We start from the raw sequence: 27,000 nt of genomic DNA on the forward strand, positions 1-27,000 counted from the left end.
AATACAAGTTTTTGTTTATACCTTTAAATACTGTTGTTTTTCTGTGTATGAGCCCTAGAAGTAGTTACACCCCACTTTATGTATGTACGTTAGAACCAGACAATAAGCCAACTGCTGTAAAATGGGGGCTCAGGCCTGGATTCCATCTGATTGGATGATATTATTTTCTGAGTATGACTTAAATTATCTTTCAAAGATTCTTTTAAGTTTCTGTTGTCAAGGAGATCCACCTTACTCTCCCAGGCCTTTGAAAGGTGTCTGGTAAACAATAAATTTGGGCAAATGTTCCCTTTATTTTCACTCCCAGGTAGGATTTAATTAGACCCAGAGAACTGTTCATTCTCAAACTCATCAACTCTGTGTGTTCCCAGGTTCTAAATGGCAGGGGGCCCAACAACACATAGCCAATCAGATCTGGGGGTGAGGCAGTCACCAGTCCTGTCATTTCATTTATGGCTGCTTGTTACTGATAGGGCAGTATCATGATGAATGGAGGCAAGCGTAAAGCCACACACTGAGAGCTACTGTAGGGAGCGGAGGTAGCAGGGTTCCCCAACAGCCCAGTAATTATATGCATGTTATATTAAGATTGTGATGTCAATTTCACTATACTGGAATAATTTGAAATAAAGTCCAGTATGTTACCTCTTGGTTACTTCTCTATAGTGACTGTATATAGGTAATAATTACTTTAAAATAAGTTTCTGGTGCCTTCACTAATATGTACCCATGTGCTGGCATTTATATAGTGGAATCTATTCTGTCACTTACAGTGTGATTGGTCTTTGTTGCAGGAGTTCCCTTATGCTTTTACTCTGGTTAGGAGATGTCATTGTATACTATCATCCATCATTGGATATTGGGACCATGGTCTGTAGAACCCTGGAGATATCAGTGTTACAAGGTATCAATGCTTTCTTTTGTAAATCTGAGAATGGGTGGACATGTATTTCATACTGCTTTCACCACTTTCGTCATTGTAGGCTGCTCCCATCCAAAGAATTATCTGTCCCATCATGCCTTGCTCTTGTACCTGGAGATTCTATATTTAAGCCACATAACTCACATCAGCATCAATCAAGCTACGGTGGCAAGCGGAGAGACAGACAGAATTGAGGATCTGTCAGAGCCCAAGTGCCGGAAGCTGTTGGAAGCCATATCTATACCAGTCAAAGGGAGGAATGTTAGAGCCAGAAAAAAAGAGAACATAAGTTAACACTCACACATTATTTTTTTATTTAAATAATACATTTTGGTGGAGTTTTCCTTTTGACATTGACGTAGACCATTGTGTCTGTTTTTCCATTTAATAAAGAAACTGTACATCGCCAGATTGTTTATTTGTCTTCTTGTCTTTTACTATTGTTGTGTGGTTGATCTAGCTTTCTCATTTAAGTGATTGTTGAGATAACTTTTAACCTACCCTAAACCTTCCATAAGTATTCAGCAAACAAACCATGGCCGGCTCACATTACTCATTACTCATTTGTTCCGATATAGCGTAGTGGTCGGTGAGGGGTAAATTAAATACACGTAGACATGTGGATCACTTTCTTTCTTCCATATTGGCCTTGTTTGATCATTGTCTTGTGTCATCAGCCCGGCCAGATCTAACTAAGTAACAACACAACACGTAGGACATCTGAATAGTTATTTATTGAGAAGCCACAGTCCTTACACTTTTACAACTGTAGGCTTTTGTAAGGCAAAAGCAAGATGGATCCACTATTTTACACAGATAAAAAGCTTCTCGAGGGACCCCGGTCACATGCAGTTTACTGGTCAAAATGCAATGTACATGGCAGATATAAAAACAATTGTGAAACACAAAATAATGTAAATCAAGGTTACAATCTACGGAAATAAGTATCGTATATTCTTATAAACACAGTTTATAGTCTAAGTCTGTTATTAAAGTTGTCTTTTTTTGCTTTTTTTTGTGTTTTTTTTTTTTTACATACACTTTTATTAAAACCTAAACAAAATGTAACAGTTAAAGAGTAGACGTTAACATAAAACTGTTTTCTTTTTTTTTTTAAAACAGTAGTTTGTTCGGTTTTCGGATCTCTCCTATCTAGTTCCGTTTTTTTTTTCGGAATACTAATCCGCCGATATGTAACCTCAAGGTAACTAACAGGATGTTCAAGTAAAAGTGTATGACTTAGAATTCGGGATGAAATAAAAACTTCGGGTTTTAATGGATCGCCATAGTTAAACCTGGTTGGGTGTAGCCTCTCTCTCTTCTTTGAAAAACAAAGCCTCTGATTTTTTTTCATTCGTTTGAGCGGATGGCCTCCACGCAACAAAAATGACGTTACTATTCACTCATAGGCACAACAATATACCATCGACGTATATACATTACAGGAATGAAGCGTTGGATATTTTTGCTGAAAACAGGGACATACCTAGCATGTTTCCTATATATTTCAATTAACAGTATTAAACAATGGTGCTCTATATTGCTTATGAACCTATAGATTTGAAGTTTCGGAAAAACCCATGAACCAAATGTAGTGCATTTATTTTTTTTTAATCTTAATCACACAGCTAGAATGACAACCGTATCGGTAAAATCATTATGGGCATTTGGAGCGGACAGAGAATCCCCTAATGTGGCTAACAGACATGCACTGGGAACCGGGCTACATCCCATTGGGCCTCTACAACCAGATATTTAATCGTCCTCCTCATCTTCTTCATCACTGTCCTTCATAGTGATGCCCTGCAGGCCGCCTCCTTCGCTGACTGAAGCAGTTGCTTCCTCCACTGTTAACCGGTTCCTAATGGTATCGTAGGTCTTGCTGTTTAACGTGGAGTCCAGAACACCTTGCAATCGAAAGTCTCGATAGGTTTTCTATATTGAACGCGAAAAAAAATAAAAATGATAGCATTGTTATATGTGGGACAAACATAAAGACAGAGTACTGTTATTTTTTTCAGTGGTTGATGTAGAAGAAGACTCATTGAGCGAGTACTCGCCTTACTTCGTAGCTTCTTGTAGAGCACAATTAGAAGCTAATGATAATGCCTGGAAGCAAATTAGGTGAAAATGAACGTGATACATTGATAGTGATTGAAATGTTTTAAAATCTTCTCTTCACACCAAATTCACTGTAACAGTACACGTTTTACACATAGCACCACCATAGCGCATTTACAATCCCGATAGGCATATCTTATTAGTGACTTGTTTAATGAGGTGATGATTCTGTCACGTTAACCCTTTAAGAATCGACATGCCTTTATTGACTGCTCTGTCAAGTGGGGATTTCAAACAATTGATGATTATAGGAGGAGCATCCATAAGAGGTCTAATAGATTTCCCTCAAGCTATCTACTTACAACTTGTCATTTTTGATGATTTATCTTCTGGAAAATACTTCAAACTTAAAGTTTAAAAGTAGGATTAATTTATCTTTAGTCTGCAGTGAAATATATGAAGGCATTCTGCACAACACAACATATTTATCTATGTATGTGCATGAATTAGCTAGAATTGGAGCGCTATATTGGTGCAGACCAAAGACTCACTGTAGACTCCAACAGGACAATGACCCCTAGTGGCTAAATTGCCATGAAACTGCTAAGATATTTGGTTAGATTAACATTCAGTAACTTGAACAAACCAGCGTCCAGAAATAGCAAAAACTGCTTGTTTTTGTTCCCAATACAGCCATCTATGTGCCTCTGCTGCCTCTCTAGAGGGTATATTTAACAAACCTTCCAAAATGGAAAAATGGAGGTGTTGCCCATAGCAACCAATCAGATTCTAGCTATCATTTGTCTAGTACATGTTAGAAAATGAGAGAAACTATTGGGTGCTATGGTTAACACCCCCACTTTTCCTTTTTAGGTGATTTGATAAATCTAACCTTAGGTGGCTTTGTTAAAGGTCCACAAAACTAATAAATATAATGTAAATAAATGACTACTGTTAACATTTACAAATGCATATGTACAACTTTCAGAAGCCTGTAGACTTCCTGCCAGTCAGTCTCTTTTTAGCAAAAAAATACAGATAGGAGAGAACAATAGCTTAAGCTCAACCGCCCAGAACATGAAAACAGGATGTCATAAGTTTCATGTTCTGTCAAGGTATTGCAACTTTTCCATATACATGCGTGAATAGCAAATACAATGCAGAGGGAGAACTGAACAGCAGCAGGGTGTACCCAGTGCCGCCAAGAGAAATTTTGGGGCCCGGTAAAGTGACTCTTGGGGCCCCTTCCACAGTCACCATGCCAGTGGCGGATCCAGGGGGGGGGTGATGGGGGCGATCGCCCCCCCTAGCAGGGGCTTGCTGCCGGTGGCTGCACACTGTGCAGGTCCGTTCGGCAGTGATAATGTGCTGCCCGGCTGCTGAGATAGTGTTTTAAACACAATCAGAGCAGCGGGACAGCACATTATCACTGCCGAACGGACCTGCACATACTGTGCAGCCGCCGGCAGCCTTAGAAGTTAGAAAGGGGGTGGGCCCTAAATCGCCCCCCCCCCCCTATATCGCCCGGGATAGAAAAAAATTCTAGATCCGCCCCTGCACCATGCTAGGTTGACTCCTCCTACTACAGTCACTACAGGGGCCCCAGACAGGTTCGCCTCTCCCTTTCAGCGCCCCTAGGTGTACCTGGTCAAAGAGGTCCCCAATGGGAAGGATGTGAGCCGTTCATGTGATGCTCACATCCAATCCAAGCATGACCTTTTTGGCCAGGTATGACCTATTGCTGCAGAGACCCTCAGCCATTATTGCAATGCAGGGGTAAGTTACAGTGAATGAAAGGAGAAGTCCAAGGGGTAACTTTATCATGCTGCAGGTTTGAAAAAGTGGAGATGTTGCCTATAGCAACCAATCAGATTCTAAATAAATGACAGCTAGAATCTGATTGGTTGTGTAACAAAAGGAGGCATTTAGCTGGCAATATGCAGAGAAAGCAGGGAAGTAGAGTAAAACATTGGCACAGTTATGTACCTAGGTGGAGATTAAACTAGGTAAAAACATATGTGTAGTAAAAGTTGGTTTACTTACAAGATTTAAAAAGCTGCTTCCTCTCAGCAAACAGACAAGGTGTATCTGAAAGTCTAAACAGAGCCAGGCATGGGCGTGTCCTTTTTAATGAGAAGGTGGGTGTGTCACCTGTCCATCAAGCTAGGCCTGTGGGAGGAGTGTCAGGAATAAAACCCTGCTTGTTTTATTGTTCAGGGAGATCAACGCTGGGCTAGCTGGCTGATCTGGACAGAGAGCTGGACTATGTATAGTAAGCGTTTAGGGTCTCCATAATTGCTGTGCAAGTATACGGTGTCAAAACATTATTACCATCCTGACAATAAAGAACCATAAAAAGGAAGAAGTTGTACGCGTGTGCTTCACCAGTAGCGGGCTCTTGCCACAGTTGCTATAGGCAACATCTCCACTTTTTCAAACCTGCAGCTTGATAAATTTACTCCCAGAAATTATAAACTAGCCAGTGCTTAACTTGATTATCCTGCTTAGGGAGACAGCAGCACACAGGCCATCATAGGAGCATCCATCCATCTGGGCAGGCAATTTTATGCCCATCTGGGGTATGCTCTAAGTGTTGGCTGAGTACAACAGTTGGCACAAGTATGCAAATCGAAAATATCTACAAATAACTAATGGTGTGATCACCAGTTTTTACTTAGTAGAGATCAAGAAAGTATTTCAATGTTTTGCATCAGCATTTGCCGAATAGGGACAATGCTGTTTTGTAATCTATGGCTGATACCTGGGATAAGGTTCCCTTATCTGAGAACTATAAGGATCACTGAGGAGTCACATGACCACATAGAAACAGAAGGCCATAGGCCGAGTGCTTTGTACAGGTCACCGATCTCTGAGGTGACTTCTAATATCCTTTTATTTAAAAGAAGAAAACCCAATAGTTTTCTGAAGATATAGAGGATTCATTGTGCTTCTACCCTGTACTAAACACCCGCTGACACATAAAGAGCAACAATAATTTGCTTATTAATATTGTATATTTTTACCTTTAAAGTTGTTCTGCAACCTGTAAGTATGTGTTATAAATGTAAATTTATACCTACAATGTTCTGTTCTTATTAAGTGACAGATTATTCGGTAGCAGGAGCCACCAGCTGTTACATGACTGCCTGCAATATAATATATACCATTAGTATATAATATATATATATATACACACACGAAACTTCCATGCCTGATGCTGATAATGTCAGCATACCTTTCAATCTATATAGTAGAAGTAGTGGCAGAAATAGGCAACCTGTGGCTCATCAATGGGTGTAGAACTACAAGAACCATCAAGCCTCACAAGTTGCCTGGTGTATGATTAAAATGAAATACATAAACCTTTCATCCACTGTACAAGCATATGGTCCCACATATAAAACTTTGGACTGCAAGGACCCCCTTGAGCTACAAATAAGCTATGTATGTATAGTTCATAATTGCTTACTCTCCCGGAATGTCTGGGAGACTCCCGAATTTCTGGGAGTCCTCCTGGGCTCCCGGGAGAGCAGGAAATTCTCCCAGATCCTGTCTAGCTCTGTAAATTAAACGTAGGGGGTGGGGCTTAGTGACACCATGCACGGGTCATCGCAGCCCCGCCCCCTGTTTTTATTTAACCAAAATAGTGATGACCGTTTTGGGTGTGGGGCTAATGACCAGATTCTTCGAGCCCCGTCCCCACACACCCAGCTGCCCCCCAGATCTCCTGGGAAACATACTTGCCTATGTTGGAAAGTATGATATAGTAACTTTAACTGTACAATCTCACTGATTTGCAGAACAGTGTGAGGTTGAATGATTTTGGCCCTGACATTGTCCATGACTTTTAATCTGCACAGTACTTAACTTTTCTTTTCTGCTTTTTTGCATTCAATCCAATACTTACTATGTGGTTATATTACCACTTCTGCGATTCCATTTACTGGATGCATTTAGGGACCTAATTATTATAGGATGAAAAGCCCTAAGGATGGCAAAAAAGGGTGAGTTCTCCTGCAATGGGGCCTTGCTCTATACATGAAGGAGTCAATGTGGGTGGTAGCACGGCTATCGCTGGCAGTAGCCTTCGCAGGTGATGAGATTTGCTGGTTTGGCCAGAGGTAAGGTCCCCCATGCAATGCTCTAGTCTTTGAATTAAGCCTTTTTTCAGTCTTCAATGATCATTAGTGCCGAGTCTATATTATGTCAGTTTGCTGCTGTCAATTTGTATTTCTTATTTATCATTTCCATATGGACTACCGCAGTAAAACAAGATTCCCATGGATTTATGATGGGAATGACGGATGTGGGGCTGTTTTTATTTGATGACATTTTATATGGAAAATGTGACTTCCACGTTTATTAATAACACTGTAAAGACACCATTCTCTCTTGTGTATATGCCAGGTTTTCCCAAACCCAGTCTTCAGGGCTCCCTAACAGTGCAGGTTTTCTGGATAACATGTGACATAATTAGGACCACCTGTGGATCTGTTACAATGTGTCAGTCAGTAATGAGTACAATTGTGCTCCAGCGAGGAGATATGGAAAACCTGCACTGTTAGGGAGCCCTGAGGACTGGGTTTGGGAAGCCCTGGTATATGCATTACACTGTGTATTAATAGGGTACTCAAAATACATCAGCAAAACTGCAATTGTTACGACCAATTTTTTTCATGCCTACTTTTAGGAAGCAAAATGCATCAAATTCTAAACCAGGCCTTGTCTACTCGTATTCTGAAGGTATGAACAGTATATTAGGTATCTGAGCTTCTTCTTAATGTTTGGGCCATTGCATAGTAACACTTAGCTTGGTCTGTATGCAAATTTCAGCACCAATTCTTATTTAATATAAATTACCTATTTATCGAAAGAGATTACTTAAAATGTAAAATAATTGTATTTGCTAAAGTCAATGTGCTGTGTTTTCTCAGCAAAGTGTAGCTTCGGAATTAACACAGGTATTACAAGTGGTTGGGTTAATATATAAACTATATATCACAGTGAAGAGCCCACTGGAGCATCAGGAAGGTGGCGGGGAAATGTTGGGCCCCCTTTAGTTCTGGAGCCCATAGTGGCTGCTGTGGCAGAAGTTCCACCAGTGCAAATAACATATGTAACATAAATATAAACTAAACTGTGTGATAAACTCTTACACTCACAGCATACCTGGCTGCAGAATTCTGACTAGGCAGCTGCTGGAGTTTGAATTTAGAAATCAGATATCAGCAGCTGCCTAGTCTCTAAAAGCTGAATATGCTGTCGGTGTAGAGAATAGGAGTTTATAGCAAAATCTGATTTACATATTTATTTATTATTGTGATAATTAGATAAATTAAATCTATTATGAGATTTTTCCAATTTTGCGATAATTCCCAAATTTCTGTACAGGTGTTCCAACGTTTACTTTTCTTACTCGTTTGCATGTTTGTTCCAATTTCCACACACCTGCTTGCCTTAATACTCACCGCTAAGTACATTCCAGTTTAACATTTTGGTAAATCCATGCATGAATTTTCCCAATGTAAATGTAAATGTGTGTCAGGTAGTTTCAACTTAGCAGAAAAGTTAATCAAATGTGTGCACAGTCAAACATTTCACATATATAAAGACAATGTCAGACAGGCGTCTTAGACCACAGAGTAATTTTCCAACCAGGAAAGCACAAAGTTCTAAAGTGATGATACACTCAGGTAGCATATAATGAAACTATCCTAGTAACACCATAGCCGTAAAAGTGACTTTACGCAGCGGAATCACTGTGGTGTGACAGTGGATCACTTCACCATACACTGACCAGTGTATCATCGTGTTAGAACGCTGCGATTTTCTAAATGGCCCCTCTGCACTTGCTCTAAGAAGTATAATGTGGGCAGCACAGTGGCCTAGTGGTTAGCACTTCTGCCTCACAGCGCTGGGGTCATGAGTTCAAATCCCAACCATGGACTTATCTGTGTGGAGTTTGTATGTTCTCCCCGTGTTGGCGTGGGTTTTCTCTGAGTACTCCCACACTTCAAAAACATACTGGTAGGTTAATTGGCTGCTAACAAATTGACCCCTGTATGTCTGTCTGTCTAAATTTAGACTGAAAGCCCCAATGGGGCAGGGACTGATGTGCGTGAGTTCTCTGTACAGCGCTGCGGAATTAGTGGCACTATATAAATGATAATGATGATGATGATAATAAAGGAAAATGATCACATATGCAAATAATTAAACTATTAACTATGAATGCCTATTAACATGGGAACCAGAGACTAGGAAGTCTAATGTGTTAATGTTTCTTTAATACAAATTTTGTAGATACTAAATTAAATAATGAAGTATCATACTGTATAGGACAGCATGCAAAACTCACTACCCAACAAACAAACAAAAGAAGAACCCATTGGGCATAAATTGTGAATTTACCAGCCAGAATTGGCAACAACTTCCATTGTTCACCTGGAGGCTGTGTAATTGTGACATTTGTCACAATATCTATAGGTGTTAGTTGCAACGCACATATCGCATCTGCTTCCATACCACTACCACAGACACCTAAAAAAATCCCTGCTAGGAACACACATTTAAGTTGTTTTGTTGAATAAGCAAAAAGTTACCCAGTTCACATCTGGATATGTAAACAGATGGAAGTGTACAGTTTGATTTAAGACTTAACTGCTTTAACCTTCCACGATTTAACCAGATTGTATGGAGCCACTTACAATCACATCTGAAAAATCTTAAGTGTATAGCAAACTTTAGGATCTGAATATAGTATAGTTGTATTGTCTTTGTTGCTTCAGGTACTTAGTAAAAGTTCTAGTGCATGTATAACTTTAACAATATATTTACAAGAGTAAATACCATGCATGACAAAAAATGGGAAACTGATAATGAAATATATTATTATTTTAAACAGTGTGCATTTTTACATTGATCAACTAAATTTCATATTTTTGACCAATTTAACTTGAAATATATTTAACATTAAAAACTATCTAGCTTACCAATATTTGTATATTAAATTGAAAAGTTTAACCAGGTAGAGATTTCATTTTAGAGAAAGGACATTTGTTGCTAATATAAAGTATTTTAATCGTGCGTCATAATCCTGATGCAGCCCGCTATAACAGATATGTGGCGATGAAGAACAGTGGAAAAAGCTATTTATAATTAAAGTCTGACGTCCCAGCGAAATAAAAAAACACTGATGCAATCTGCATTCACAAAACAAGGTTTCATTATAATCAGTTCAAATCGTATGTGTTAGAACACCTGCATTAAACGTGTTTTCAATTAATATTACAAATTGCGTCCTCAAGGAAGTGCAAAGCTAAATTCTTCTACACATTTATTTTAATAACATTTCCAATTGTTTATATACGGTATCTGTATATAAACTTGGTGTCATTGCTAAATATATTTCAGCCCAGTACCTTTAAAAAAAGTGTATGCACAAAATAAATAAAGCTATGAAGGCTTTTTGTAGGGAAAAAATGTTTGTATAACTGTTAATTTATCAGAAGCTGTAAACAGCTACAGATGAGTAAGATCAAAAAAATACACATTAAACGAACAACAATGAATGATATTAAAATGATCTAAGCTCTCCCACAATCTTATTTCATGGTAAGGCACTGTGATTTCACACTGAAATAATTATCATTAGTCCAAGACACGCATACACAGGAATAAAAATATACTTTCCGGGTATGTGATCTCACCTTTGTGATCTCTTATAGTTCAGTGTAAACACCCATTGTAAGATAAACTACTTCAGCTAATTATGAGAATAATATCAATTTGCATTTTGTTTAATGATCTTGGAATACATTAAAATATGCTGTGAAGAAATATTTGCATCACTAACAGATGCGGAAGCGTTTTTCTATCTCGATTGAAACTGCTCCACCAACTATATAAATATGTTAAACAATATTAAAAAATATGCAAAACATAAATAAAAAATGCTAATTATTTTTCACTATTTAAGTGGCATATCCTAATTGGTTTTGGTTTTATTTCAACACAAATTGTTTTCTTATCCAGTCAATGTAATTATTTTATTTAGGCTTATCAAGTAATAAAAATATATTTTCATAATGATAAAAATCAATTGTTATTACATTAATGCTTTTGTTCTCTGCAACTGACATCTAGAATACATAAGAATAGCAAGTATAAAAACCTGATTATAATAAATAAATATATTTCCTAAAAAATTAATAGTATAAATAATAATACAATATATTATTCCTATTTCAATGACCTGGGATAAATGAAATACCGGTAATTAATTTTAAAGGTATTTGTTTAATTTCAATTATTTAAATATGCACAAGTTATAGGAATTGGGAAATAAATGGGAAAAGCAAGAGCAGACCATTATCTTCCTATAAAATAATTCAGGAAGGTATGTTATAATAAGATACGTTTAAGATGATATTTTGCTAATCCTAAAATTGATATGAAAGTATAGCCAGTCAGAAATAGAAAAATGAAGAAATAAAATCAGGCAAGACAATATACAAATAATAAGCTTTAGACAAATGATTTACCTTGACAATCCTAATGAGGGTTTTCAGCTGATAAATATGCAGCTGTAGGTCCATACGATCAGTGAGCCAGGTACAAACAACATTCATTGCACTGGTATACCATTGCTGAAAAACAGATAAAAGTTCACCAGACATACAGTAATAACAGTGACAAGCGGTTAATAGTATCCAAAAAGACGGGCACTTATCATTCTCAAATTAATTACTAAATTCTAAGTAAAAAGAAGATTATTTCATATTTAATTATTATTCAACACAGCATATTCCCCAAAAAATTTTTTTAACATTAATTCAGGAAAAAAAATAATTAGCAAAAAAATAAGAGTCTAACAAGTGAAGACTACCAAAATAAAAAATAATATTTTAAATAATCCATAATTAAACTTACCTGTTTTTAAGAGTTTAAAAGCTGTACAATTACCTACTGACAAAATTTATCCAGCGCACCCAATCGTCAACGGAAAATAAAAAGTCTGCAATTATTATGATATATGCTATTGGCTTTCAGCACACCAGGTACAATACAATGGAATAACTAACTGTGGTTTGCATATCCAATGTGTTATCAATTTGCTTTAAATTACAAGAATATTAACAGAACACATACACATACAAATGAGCTTTGATCAAGCTGTTGAAATAATTCTTCCCTCTAAGAGGGTTAATTTTGCTTCTTACATGTGAAAAATGCTTGAAGCTCTGTCACTGCAGACTGCCACCCCTGCAGAGCAAGATGTCTCTAGAGCAATACACTTCTAGAACACTGTTTAGAGATTCATATTTCTCTTCCACTTAGCAATATGAGAATAGTCTTATAATTCATAAACACGCATAAGCTCAAATATAAAAAAAAATGGTAACATCTATTATATTGGCTCAAATAAAATCTATGTTTTCTACAGATAATACAATAAAATAAATGTGATACCATACACAAAATTTATTTCTATGCTTTGTAAGATAAACATTTACTTTATAGTATTGCAGGTAAATTACATATGTCTACCCGGGGGACCAAATTGGCAAGTGTATAAGTAAGCTAAATAGTAATAATAAATGCTAAAATAAGATATATATATATATATATATATATATATATATATATATATATATATATAAAAAATATATATATAAAAAAATATAAAATAAATATTATATAAAAAATAGCAATGACATTGGACATCCAGAATTAATATCTCAGTAGTGGGCTGTTGAAATGGACTTGACATAGGTGGAAAGGATAAAATGAAACTTACCTTACCTACCTATCTCATCCACTTACTAATTGTGAGTTTTGTTGGTGGCGGATGATAGTGACTTACAAGCAACCCTGCTTTAAAATAGTTAATTTTACTCATGAGCTGGTATTCACACAACACAGTTGCAACAAACAAGCTAACCAGAGTTGTGTTTGGACCTGATGAATGAGTTTGGTTGGTGACAACCGATACTTATTACAATGATAGATGGTCATTATTTTCACCTAACCTATATTTGTTTTACAATTATAGTCAAAAACGTCACATTGAATTTCCTACTTAGCTAAAATGTGAACATTGTACAGTTTTAAAAGGCTTCAAGAAGCATCATTAAAGCTGTTAAGGGGCGAAAGTTTTTGCATACAAAGTGGAATCACGGAGCACAGGGGGGACAAAAGTTTCCAGATAGAGGACACCCCGTTGATCACACCCAAAGATATTGTGAGTGGATTATCGCACCTAAATAAGATTGACAGGGAAGATCTGGGAGGGATTCTGGAAAAGAGAAAGCAAAACAATGATACTGTATTGAATGGTGAGGTCTACTACCACCCGTAATGTAACAAATATATTTTTTATACATTTATTCCTCTGTATTACCATTAAAAATAAACAAAAACGAAATATAGGGGTAGGTAAGGTACCCAGAACCCAAAATAAAGGTTGTAGTATTAAGGAAACTTTATCCCATTACTGTTCTGCTTCAAACATTTGGAGCTTTACAAAAACACAACACATGTCCTGTTATATATCCATGAGATCAGTCACTTAGGCTGATGAAATGATCCTTCTATCAAATTGCAGCTTCCTCCCGCAGGGCAGAGGCAGTAAGGTGTGAGGCAGGCAGTGAGAGGTCACCACATTAACTTTTCTTACAGTTTGGTGACTTTTAATAGATCTATAATATAATCTGACATTTCATCCTCTGTCTGTGCTCACAGATAGGAGCAGGTGTTTTACCACAAGCATCAATCCTTAATCCTTCATTTAGATGTTCCGTAATTGCCTCTGGCGCCCATTAACAAATGATGCTGATCACAGTAAGACATTGAAAATATACATTTTATTCTCGTATTGCCTCATTTATATGCACTTTACCTTCCCTCACATCGGCCCCCACTTAGCGTGGTGTGAAGTTTACTGAATCCTGGCTGTTAAATGGACGAAACGTGGCATGTTTCGGCCATAGAACTGTTCCTGCATACTGATGTCCTCACATGAAACCAATGTACACGATCTGGCAGTGTTTTCCATTCATGTTTAAAATGAGATAGCAGTAAGCCACAGCTAAGGAAAATGGGAGTCATAGTTCAACAATTTCTAGTGGCGAAAAACAGGTCTATGCAAACAAAAATGGGATCTCTAATGTACAATGTCATGTGCCATCTGCAGCCTAGAAAGTAAAAAAGAAAAAGGCTGGGTACACATAACAGGGTTTATGGGGCCAATCACACGATAAACGACTGTTCGGCCCAATATCGCATTAGTATGTACACTGCAACGATGAACGATTATCGTTCCAAAGCTCATGGTATCGTTTCATTTGATTTTTAAACTGAACTAAGAATCACGTTCCAACGATGGAACTATGCCGTTCCAATTCTGCAGTGTGTAGGCACTCACATCCAGCAGTGTCCATAGATCTCTATGGAGTGTGCAGAGTCCCAATCTTTTCAGCCGATGGTTATGACAGATGAAGAGCACAGATCTGAAGGTGAATCGTGTAAAACGTGTATAGTGTGTACACGTGAATCTGCATGCTGATCGGGACAATTTTTTTTTGCCAGTCATTGGTAAAATCGTTAACTATATCGCATCGGGAGAAATTTATTTGTAGTGTGTGCCCAGCCGAAGTATCATTGCAAAGGTAGAAATTGATCTCCTGACTTTTTATATCTGCAATATGTAGTAACCAAGATGGTTGTTTGAAATGTAAATTTAATGCAATTTAAGAGGTTAATTACAGCTGGTGAAAAAAAAAAATGTATATCCAACAAATTATTTATATATTTTGTTTTTGGTCTATGCCGGATATTCATTTCCAGCGGGGGGGCAATGCAGACAGTGCTATGATACATAACACACATAACATACTTGTCTCTGAATATATAAATTGCAAAAATTGATATGAATAAATCTTCAAAGTAACACACTGGCTGCCGCACGTTTTTCGTATTCACCGTGCTGAGAACCTCTACTCACAAGGAGGTGGTGTCATTACACATATCCCCATAACATCTGCAAACCCCCCCACTACCCATTTCATTTTGTTAGGTCTCAATCGAAACATGACCTCCTTGCTCTTTGCCATGAACTTGCAGTTCACACTCGTTCTTTACAGGAAGCGGCAGTTCACCCCAGGGGTGCTGCAGACAGAATCCTGTAAACCAGATGCAGCGCTGAGTTTTAATGCACCTGAAGCAGTTGTATTCTTTATTCAGAAGCTTATATACTTGTAGATTAAGGTCCCTTCAGCTTTTGTAAAGAGGGGGACAAAACCAGGAATGCTCATAGGGCTGGGTTGTCAGCGGGGAGGCAGAGGGATTACAAGAAACCTGGGACTCTGCCTCTTTCTGCCTTTGCTAGTAGTTTTTTTGTGTTTTTTTTTTTGTATGTGAACAAGTGCTACACAACAGATTGAAGCTGGTGTAAAGGCCTGAGACTGTGTAGAACTTCCCGCTGTGCCTCAGCTGTGCTTGCAATTAGCAATAAGCATGAAATCATTATTGTTGTAGGAGCTGATGGCAATGTGAAGTGACAAGTTTTACAAGGGAAGTTCTGCTGGGGATGTTTAAGGAAGTATTATTTCTTTATTATTTATTATTCTTCTACAGTCTCTTATACTACGGTGCGGTCAATTTTATTTTAGTTCTTTTTATTTTGCAGATTAAAAGATGTTTTATTTTTTTACTACTCTGTGTTCTATTTTCCTTCTTTCCCCTTAAAATCTAGCACTTTATTTAATACCAGAAAAAGAAAACTATTTCTCTCAATTTAGCAAATAACTTCTTGTTAAGGGCTGGAGCTTAAGCGCACAAAATGACTCAGCAGGTGACTGCAGGGTGGATCTGGGGGTTGAGAAGTCTTTAAAACGGACGAAAAGACATTTTATGCTTCTGACAAAAGGACAAAGTAATCCTACCTGCTTGCTTTAACCACTCTTGTTTGTCTATTATTATGTACTTTAATGCTCATAAGAACACGGCAATTGGTGATACTACTCAATTTTCCTGGTAACTCACACGAGTGACCTCGGTGTCAGCCCTGGCTTCTCCAGCTCCAACCAATCAGAGCAATTCCAAGCTCTTAAAAAACGGAGGCTGCTATTACCAGGCAAAAGTTTTCAGCGAGCGGTGTCCTTTGTTGTTGCGAAATATCGGTTTGTTTTCAGATCCTTTTAATGCTGTAACTTTTTGAATTGAATGTGTCGAGGGAACACGTACATAAACAAGCCGGTTTAAGCAGGAGGTACGACATAAAATAAGTTGATTTATTTACAGTGAAAGCAAAATATTAAGTACGCTTCCACGGTATTGTCCATTGTTAAGGGAACACAATATTTTAATGAAAACACTGGATAGAACAAGGATTGCCACCTGGGCACTGTTCTATTGCTGGACTACTAAAACTAGAACTCTTTTCGAACGTTATTAATAGGCCAGAAACATAACAGGTATTGTGTTATTTCTCAGAGACAGAATATAAGTAGGACCAGTGCTTTTTTTTGGTCATAAAACGCACCGGCACCTTTTTTCGACGGATTTTCCAAGTTTTAAAAATTAACTTTTGAACATTTGATGTTTGCGACTTCTGTCATTTTTTTTTTCTTTGTGGTGCTGCTATAGTGCAGCACCGCATCTTAGTGTGTGTCCTGTGTTAGCCTCCTGGCAGCGTTGTGACATCACAACTCTGACAGTGAGAGGAGCCGCGATCAATAAAACACGCAGAGAAGCGAGAAAAGAAGAAAAGAAGAAAAGAAGCATAGAAGGTAAGTACAGACTACAGAAAGCAGGGGGGGGGGTGCAGAAAGAGAGGGCTACAAAAACACGAGGGGGACAGAGAGAGAGGGCTACAGAAAAATGAGGGGGCAGAAATAGAGGGCTACAGAAAAATGAGGGTGGCAGAAAGAGAGGGCTACAGAAAAACGAGGGGGGCAGAAAGAGAGGGCTACAGAAAAATGAGGGGGGCATAAAGAGAGGGCTACAGAAAAAAGAGGGGGCAGAAAGAGAGGGCTACAGAAAAATGAGGGGGCAGAAGGAGAGGAATACAGAAAAACGAGGGGGGCAGAAAGAGAGGGCTACAAAAAAATGAGGGGGACAGAAAGAGAGGGCTACAGAAAAATGAGGGGGCAGAAAGAGAGGAATACAGAAAAGGGGGGCAGAAAGAGGTGAGTTCTGGCACCTTCCTTCTTACAAAAAAGCACTGAGTAGGACAACTATCATATAAAGATTAACAAAAACATAAAAGTCTCTACCGGCATCATATAAATGTGATCGACCACATTACTGCCAGTAATCATCAAAACAGGAGAAAGGCTGAATGCTGGGTGTAAATTAACATCAAAATATGCATTTTTTACATGCCGTCTAAATGGAAAAATAAAGTAAGAGAAAATTCAAACAACAGGATCAAAACCAACAACCATTAACGAGAAAGGTCTAAGAAAACACTTTTCAAAATATTTTTGTTATTAATGAATATTTCACAACAGTGCAGAATTTTCTGTTTGATTAATCTATACTCTTTTGCTTTAAGAGGACATTGTTAACTCAATTGTTTGGTAAATTCCATCCACTTTTTAACTCCTATCCCAACTGTTCTTTGGATTGGGTTAGCTAAAAGCCTCTCCCAGTACACAGTATCGCCGCTCTGCTGTTCAAACAGTGCATAGCACTTAACCTTCAATAATTCCTATTTTTCACTTTCCAATTTTGCCAAAATATCACCATCATTGCTGGATAGCAATAAAAAGATGGCAACATATCAGAGAGAAATGAAAATAAATTTTTTGAAATAATAATCTATATATAAAATACTTTATTGTAATGCACACCAGTGGCGGAACTTCCATTAGTGCGGCAGATGAAGTGCACCGGGGCCCGTGGATATAATTGGGCCCGCTGCATGGCAGATGCAGAGGGTCGGGGGCCCCTGTTCCCTCCTCCCTGCCTCCCTAGTTCCACCTCTGATGCACATTCAACCTACATCAACTGTTTCCCAGTTTTTAGGTGTGTTTTGGGAAAGGCGAGAAATACCTTTTATGCTCATCTTGCTTGTCTATCATTTATTGGACCGAAAAGGCAGGCACCACCCACTTGTACGACAACACTATCAGTGTAGCCAATAAAGTCAAAATGCAACAAGGTATGACATTCATCGTCTACAAACAATGTGTGTGTTATTTATCTCCCACTATGCGTTTTGTTATGTCAGCAAAGGACAAAAGGTAATGAATTCTAGAGTCTGTGTATAGTATTATTATTATTATTATCGTTTATTTGTAAGGCGCCACAAGGTTTCCGCAGCGCCGTACATGGTACAAACAGTAGACTATACAGGGTAAGACAGTACAGAACAATAAACACAAAGTACCAGTACTTCAGAAACTCCAGGCAGGCAGATACAGTAGAGACGGAGCGGAAGAACAGGTATGGAGACAGGAGGGAAGATGGGCCCTGCTCATACGAGCTTACATCCTAAGGGAGGGTAAACAGAATCAGGTACATAAGGGAGCCAATGAAGCAACGGGGAGAGAGAAAGGGGGCAGGGGAGAACCAGAAGAGGTGAGAGGTTAAGTGGATGGTTGGTAGGCCTTAAGGAACAGGTGAGTTTTAAGAGCCCGCTTGAAGGAGCACAGATTGGGTGAGAGACGAATGGAGCGAGGGAGGTCGTTCCAGTGAAGGGGGGCAGCTCGGGAGAAGTCTTGGATTCTAGAGTGGGAAGAGGTGATCAGAGTGGAGGAGAGGCGGCGATCATTGGCCGAGCGCAGGGAGCGGGCAGGAGTGTGAATGGAGAGGAGGTTAGAGATGTAGGGGGCAGTAGACTGAGAGAGAGCCTTGTAAGTGGTGGTGAGGAGTTTGAAAAGGATTCTGTAGGGGAAGGGGAGCCAGTGTAAGGAAAGACAGAGAGGGGAGGCAGAGGAGGAGCGGCGTGAGAGGAAGATGAGTCTCGTAGCCGCATTGAGTATAGAGCGGAGGGGGGCAAGGCGGGAGCAGGGGAGGCCAGTAAGGAGGAGGTTGCAGTAGTCGAGACGGGAGATGATGAGAGCATGGATGATAGTTTTGGTGGCATCTTGAGAGAGGAAGTGATGGATGCGGGCAATGTTACGGAGTTGGAAGCGACAGGCTTGGGCAAGGGATTGAATGTGGGGGGCAAAAGAGAGAGAGGAGTCGAGAGTGACACCTAGGCAGCGGAGTTGGGTGACAGAGGAGATAGTGGAGTTGTTAACAACGATAGAGAGGTCATGGTGGGAAGGGAGCCTGGGTGGGGAAAAGACAATGAGTTTGGTTTTGGAGATGTTAATTTTAAGAAAGCGAGAGGACATCCAGGATGAGATGGCTGAGAGGCAGTCAGTTACACGAGAGAGGAGGGAGGAGGAAAGATCAGGAGAATAGTACATTGGAACTTGAAGACATCCACAGTATGAATGGGTGTGGTCAGTATCTTAGTCAAAGACCCCGCCCACCTGCTGTAGATGGCTCCGTCTAATCTTTAAAATAGTAATTTAATACGCATGAAAATTAGGCCAATTAGCTCACTAGGAGTCAATGACATCACTGAGGTATGAGGCACTTAGGCTCACAATTCACTAGAAACTAATGACATCACTGAGGCATCTCACACTTTGTACCTCATATCTTAGTGATGTCATTAATCTCTAGAGTGCTGACAGGATGCATTGTCATTGTCACTTATTCATTCCATAAACGGCTGCCTCCATTGTATGGCCACGATAGGTCACTAACTGCACTACAACCTAACTGTCAGAACATTTACACTTGCTATTTTAGAATGGCTGCAGGAAGTGTGTATGTGTGGCAGGACCAATCAGAAGCTGCAATCTTCCTAATTGCGGATTCTGATTGGTCCTCTTTCTAATACATACCCCTCTGCAGTATCACACAGACCCTGGAGACCGTCTACTAAGAAATAATTATGAAACTTGCTCATAATTAATAACAAAGCAATTATCATAAAGTGATAGCAAAGTGATAGCAACACTTACAAGGGGGATGGGGGGCATCCTCATAACATCTATATAATATATAGTCAGCATTATCATTCTTTTTATCTATGTCCTTGATAAGTGAAAGTACTTTTTTTATTTCACCCGGACTAGCAGATGTCTAATATGGCAGCAACACATGCTGTCACAGTTTCAAGATAATAGTGAAGCATTAAATATTAACACTCAGAAACGTTATAGCTGCTCAAAAGTGATGAGTGTATCTCTGTCAGAAAAGTTGTATCCCTGTCAGTTTCTCTGCCATAAACTGTTGTAAGTTAACAAAATGTACCAGACCCCATGTTTTTTTTTTTTTTTTTTTTTTACAATAAATGTAACTAAAAAATGCAAACTGAAAACATATTTAGGGAGAGATTCAATTAACCTTGAAGTGTCTCTGGAACGTCAAGACACTTTATGGTGGATATTTGACAGAAATCTCTGCTCATATTTCCTCGCGCCCCAAAAAATTAAGAGGCAAAACGAGCGGAGATTTCTACTGTAACTGCCGGCAATATGCGCGGCGCGATGTCCGCGTGCCACGTAGCCGGCAATTGAATTCATGAATTCAATTCCCGACCATGGCCTTATCTGTGAGGAGTTTGTATGTTCTCCCCATGTTTGCATGGTTTTCCTCCGGGTGCTCCGGTTTCCTCCCACACTCCAAAAACATACTAGTAGGTTAATTGGCTGCTATCAGAGTCGACCCTAGTCTCTGTCGGTCTGTGTGTGTGTATGTTAGGGAATTTAGACTGTAAGCTCCAATGGGGCAGGGACTGATGTGAGTGAGTTCTCTGTACAGCGCTGCGGAATCAGTGGCGCTATATAAATAAATGGTGATGATAATGATGAAGGGGTAAATGCATCAAGCTGCGTTTTTATTTTTCAGTTTTGAAACAACCGCACATTGCCAAAGATTTTCACCTACAAATCACCGGATATATCACACAACATGCTGTTTTGAGCTATCTTGCCATTCATAGCAGAAGAGGCATCATTAAGTTATGAATTATGGGGCAAGCATTATTTCACCATTATATGGAGTTAAGAGCCATACAGCATTGTCATGGCTGAAAGGTTTATCATGTAAAGGGAATTATCACTTCCTTTGAAGATCAGCCCTAGTCATTCAAAACATATGCACAAATATTTAGTGATTTAATAGGAGGAGTGTAGAAACTTGTTGTAGCCAACAGATGTCACTATTGCTATCTACTTAAAGGATTTGGTTATACAAAATGACAACTCCAGAAGAGAAGAGGCATTTCAACAAAGTTAAAACATAATTTTATCCACAAGTATACTTTTTAATTAAATATACTTGATGCAAAAACATTTTCAAGATATCAATATAGACAAAATTAAAGATCATTTACCTAAAATACATTGCTTTGGAATAAATAGTCCCAGAGATGTAAAAATCAAGTTACTTTGTGGGTTTAATGGGGCTCTGTGCCATGCGCTAAACCGGTCTCCACCCATTGAAGCTTGCTTAAGTCAAGTGCATTCGGCAAGAACACTCTGATCGGCCAAACTCCTCAGAAGATGCAACATGTTGCTAGCTTGTAGGGGCTGCCATCTTGAAGCGCTAAACCAAGCCATAAGCTCACCCATGAAAATGGACTTACTCACACTTTGTTTCTGTTTTTTTCAGAACTTTTTTTCTGGTTCATAAACGAACCTTAGTGTCTTTAACTTGGAAACTAGGTATAAACTGATATATCTTTTGGCTTGAAAAAGTCTAATTTTTGAGACGAAATGCGTTGTCCAGTTTGTCTATTTCATCTACTGCCAGCTGTTTCGATCTGGCTAGGTACCAATAGGTAGCACGGACTAACCTTATGAGAAACCAGTTTCACTATTCTTCGTTTCTGCCCGGGTAATGAGTTTTTTAAATACACAGCCAACACAGTCACACGCGGACAGCTGTTGAATTACGGGAGAGCTGCGGACAACACCGCAAGGAGGAATCAGCTTACAGCGCACTTTGGTTATCAATAGCAGCGGACAGCTGCATAGGAGTCTATTCCGGAGAGCCATGACATAAGCGGAAAAGAAGGGGATCGTGAGTACTGCTGGTTTTTACCATTCCCACTTATTGCTGGACTCAAAATAGGTTTATTAATCCGGATACCATTATTCTAGTGCCATTACCTTCTCCATTCTATGCTCCCGGACACACTTGTGATTGTGGACATTTGTTATGAAGAATAGTAACTACTGCACCTGTATTGTATCTCTAGCGCTGTTTTCCCTGATTTTCAGTTTATAAACTGATATAAAAATTGCATACAGTTATCCAATCAAAATGCTATTTTATATTACTTAAAGCAATAGGAAGTTAGCAAATAGTGATGCATTTATGTAACACCTGACATTTTTGTATCAGTTAAAAAAAACAAACAGAATACATTCATTTACTAGTTTCAAAATCCGCAGTTTGCGTCTAGATTTTCTCTACCACTTTGCTGGATCCAATTAATACCAGCCTCCTATCAGATAAAAATCCATTTTCTAATTAAAAAGAGCCACAAATCAATGCACGCTCTGATTGTGGAATTCCAATTTTTTTCACTGGCTGACAAATTTGGATCCATGATGCTGTAGGGACTGATCTCAGCCAAGCTTCAATGACAGAGGCAAGACAATTTGTTGTATACAAAGCACAGCTAGAACTCTGTAGTGTTTGTGAGTGGAGGGGGTACTTATGCAGGAACCAACTCATAACAAAGGTCTCATGCACAATATTATAAGAATTCTCCAAATTAGCATTGCTTGGATTCATTCCTATGTAATTAAATCCCATTTAATACCTACTTTTAGCCGAACAGGTCTGCAACACATTGCACTCAGCATCCCCTTTGCATTGAACCATTTAAAAACTGATAACAATTTAATTGCCTGTTGCACTACATGGGAAACCATTGCTCAAAGAGCCCTGTAGATGTTTGTTTCTCGAGATGGAAGCGGAGGCTTCACTTCTAAAGGAAAGATTAAGTTTGCCAATTTAGGAGGGTTTGTAGTCAGCAGCCGGGTGGTGATACAAGGTCTCTGTTTGCTAACAGGAGCCACTGTGATGCACGAATAGGATAAAATTAGAAAATATTAGGAAGCCATTTTGAAACCCCTGTTTCCTTGAATAATGAGAGAGACGTTTAGAATTCTTAATATCTAACATTCCAATGAGGCAAAAAATAACAAATTACCTCTAATAATTGAGGGAAAACAGTGCTAAACTGGTGCGTTTTTTGTGTTTTAAGCCATTTTCCCATTCAAGGCTTTATTAAGAGTTACCGTTTACCCAATACCACTTTCCTCTATGATATTTACTAGAAAAGACAAGTGCTTGGTAATTACTAATTATAAATAAAGAAAAAGTAGATAAAATCAAGATAAAAGCGTTTCTATGCCACACCATGAACATACTGCTATAGGCAGGTAACTAGTTTGCCTGTATGGTGATTTTTTTTTTTTATCTAACACTGCTTTGAGGGGAGATAGCACATGTCACCCAAGTGTGTTCGTAGTGCAAGTAAGAAGGGAACATTCCGCAGATAGTCAGAAAACTGTTAATCTGCAACTAACAAAGGGAAAAAGGGATGTTCTGCAGAAAGGAACTATGAGGTTGTAGAGCAGGCCTGTCCAACCTGCGGCCCTCCAGATGTTGTGAAACTACAAGTACCAGCATGCCTTGCCAGTAGATAGCCAGCTGATAGCTGGAAGAGCATGCTGGGACTTGTAGTTTCACAACACCTGGAGGGCCGCAGGTTGGACAGGCCTGTTGTAGAGGGTATGCTGTTATATGTAGATAAGTTCAGTTCCTCTAAATAAAATAAATATGGGGGTTACAACAATTTATCTATTGAGAGAATAACATTTGAGGTTTTATTGTGCAAATTGTAACCGAAGGCTGCTGCTCGGAAATTAATAACGCTGCAATTACATAGCACTATAGTTTGCCGTTTTAATGGATACCAAATGATTCCCTTCTGTTCCAAGGGTTTCATTCTTCAGCAATCAATGATGGTGATCAATGCTCAGCAGAGCCAGATTATCCATTAGGCAGCCTAATCTGCTGCCTATGGCCCAGTGGGCACTGAGGGGCCTGGATTATTCAAACCTGTTATTATGGGTGTTTTTTTTCTGACAAATGGAAGTGGGGGGAAGGGAGATGCCCAAACCAGTATCTTGCCTACTTCCCCATTGGCTTTTAATCAGGCTCTGATATTCAGTTTCCTTCTTGTACATAATGGATGAAAAGGTAAGTTAAGGAGCACTAGATGTCTACCTATTGAGACACACATTCATGAGATCCCAGCCGATCACTACTGATATTAGTAATACACAGTGTTCTGGTCCTTAAAGGATAACTGCCACCAAACTGGAAAACAAACTTAACGGCAGTTTTATTACAACAAAGTAATATGTGTTTACAATTTGATCGCTGTTTGATATCCCAAATAAAATAACAGCACGGTGGCTCAGTGGTTAGCACTTCTGCCTCACAGCGCTGGGGTCATGAGTTCAATTCCTGACCATGGCCTTATCTGTGTGGAGTTTGTATGTTCTCCCCGTGTTTGTGTGGGTTTCCTCCGGGTGCTCCGGTTTCCTCCCACACTCCAAAAACATACTTGTAGGTTAATTGGCTGCTATCAAAAATTGACCCTAGTCTCTCTCTCTCTCTCTCTCTGTCTGTGTGTGTGTGTGTGTGTTAGTGAATTTAGACTGTAAGCTCCAATGGGGCAGGGACTGATGTGAGTGAGTTCTCTGTACAGCGCTGCAGAATTAGTGGCGCTATATAAATAAATGGTCATGATGATGATAGTGATCAGGGCTTACTATAAACTGACAGTATAACTTGCTGTACAGCTCTGATGGGGCAGTTTGCTGCGTTCTGATGTATTGTCAGAACTGTAAAGCTAGTTTTGCTGTAAGCATAGGAGTTTACAGCAAATGATGATTAGCTTTCATTTTGAAATATTAGCCAACATATTTTTTTTTTTATCTTGCTGTAACAAACCTATTAGTTTTTCAGTTTCACAATAGTTGTTTTTAAAAACATCAGGTATAGTCATATGAAGCCATTGGAGACACATGTAAGCCCACATTTAAGATTTTAGCCTATAACCCCACTCCCTCCCAGGCTACAGTGCTCTATTGCCCCAAAACCAAATGTGTCTGTAAATGGAAAAGAAAATTACACATGATATTACATAAATAATATAAGAACATTAAACAAGCATAGCAAAGGCACTATCAAGTGTCTTGAGAGATAGTATATATATATATATATATATATATAGTACATATATGTGTCATGAGAGTAAGAGTAACGGTAATCTTAGGCAAATCAAGGGGGGGGGGGGGGGTTCCTAGTGCCTGAAAACCCCTCTCCAAGCCTGAGACACTGTATAATTGAGGTGGCTGGATCCTGCTCCCGATTCACACGGCTCTGCTTGAAAAGGGAGAGCTGCGTGCACCTAACAGTAGTGCACGCAGCATTGTCCATTTATATTATGGGGATAGGAAGAGTTGGAGAGCAGCCAAGCACTGTCTAAAATTAAAGCCACTCCCCCATGCATGCTGGTCACACCCACTGGTGGCGCGGTGTGGAAACCCCCCTCTACAAATCCTGCGTTTGCCCGTGTTACCCCCCTCTATGCTTCTGCCACCTCAGGCATTTGTCTTTGTGGCCTTTCCACGAATTTACCCTGATCACACTAAGGTCACTGCTAAAAAAACATAATTCTAGAACAAATTCCCATATAAGTTATTAACACTAGATTTTTATAGTGCACAAGTGAAGTTATTATATTATAATCTCTGGTGAATAATATATGTGGAAATAATAAGCAACAACGTTTTAACGTAGAGGATTGTGGGAAGAAATAAACAGGGAGCTCTTGTGTAAATTATACGGATACTGATGTCACTCCAAACCCGGCTGAAGGCATTATCCTATATAAGGTCATGAAACACCAAGGTGACTTCAAGTACCATTAACTTTTACTTATTAGGCTACGTTATTCTCTTACTACAGAATATAAAATAATTGCGAGTGAAAATGTTCCTTTCAAAATGTAAGAAAAAAACCCAACATCAAATAAATGTCTAACATGGCAGCCAAAGATTGACCGGAGACCTGTTGCTTCCACAATGTCTGAGTGCCCAGCGGGTTAATCAGTCATTTAACAATGAGTTAATATTGAGAGTTGATCAGCTAGACTTACAATTAATGCTTGAGAAAAAAAACAACTCTTTTATCCGCCAGAGGTAAGAAAAAAAAAAAAAAAGAAATTAAACACTTGTAGGTTCATTATAAAGGCTGAATGACATGGAATAAGCTGCCTAATACTTGAGATTCTCGGTGAGCGCTTGAATAGAGCAAACCTGCGTGGATGAATGGGCAGCCTTTTGGGACCAATTTGTCTCCTTGCATTCCCTATTCTTCCCATTCTGCTGACAGATGTACTAAGGCGGAACTAGACTGTAAGGCTTATCTACATGCATCCACAGCAGCTGTCACTTTTTGTCAAGCAAGTTAATCAGGCAAATGCCACCATATCTCCTTTATAGAAGGAACAACATGTTATGGGGCTGTGCTCTTTATTCAAACAGATGACGCTCTAACATGCACGATTCCGATATGTTTATTTCTTTCCGCAAACAGTGCAAGGCAACACATCGGTTTTTTTTCCCCTCCACCAAAACTGCTAATTATGTCAATATATTTAAAAACATGCATTACTGTACAGAGCCGTCCTCTTTTAATTAGAGAGCTGGGCTACAGAAGGCAAACAAAACTGGCGGATTTGACTCGGCACCAACTTGAGCCCAAACAACATTCGATGGGAATGGAAAGAGAGTCAACGAGTGTCGCTGTACAGCAGCTGTGCGGAGTCGTAGTGCGTTAGGGGGGAACAGAAAACTTTGTAGGACGATCAGTTGGATAAATAGTTTAGTTTCACTTTCTTGCAATTATAGAGTATT

General features: G+C 39.0%; 1 protein-coding gene across 22 annotated transcripts in view; it reads right to left on the reverse strand.

The window, feature by feature from the left end:
- Positions 1-2,021: 2,021 nt before the first annotated feature.
- Positions 2,022-27,000, reverse strand: part of CADPS (calcium dependent secretion activator) — a 395,853-nt gene continuing 370,874 nt past the window's right edge. For all 22 annotated transcript variants that reach the window (XM_075183352.1, XM_075183348.1, XM_075183335.1 and 19 more), the window contains 2 exons: positions 11,527-11,631; positions 2,022-2,857 (listed from right to left, as the gene is read on the reverse strand). In XM_075183352.1, the coding sequence (XP_075039453.1) occupies positions 2,678-2,857; positions 11,527-11,631 (285 nt within the window). In that variant the 3' untranslated portion in view covers positions 2,022-2,677. The remainder of the gene's footprint in view (positions 2,858-11,526; positions 11,632-27,000) is intronic.

This window comes from Mixophyes fleayi, chromosome 8 (genome assembly GCF_038048845.1).
Source record: "Mixophyes fleayi isolate aMixFle1 chromosome 8, aMixFle1.hap1, whole genome shotgun sequence".
NCBI lineage: Eukaryota > Metazoa > Chordata > Amphibia > Anura > Limnodynastidae > Mixophyes > Mixophyes fleayi.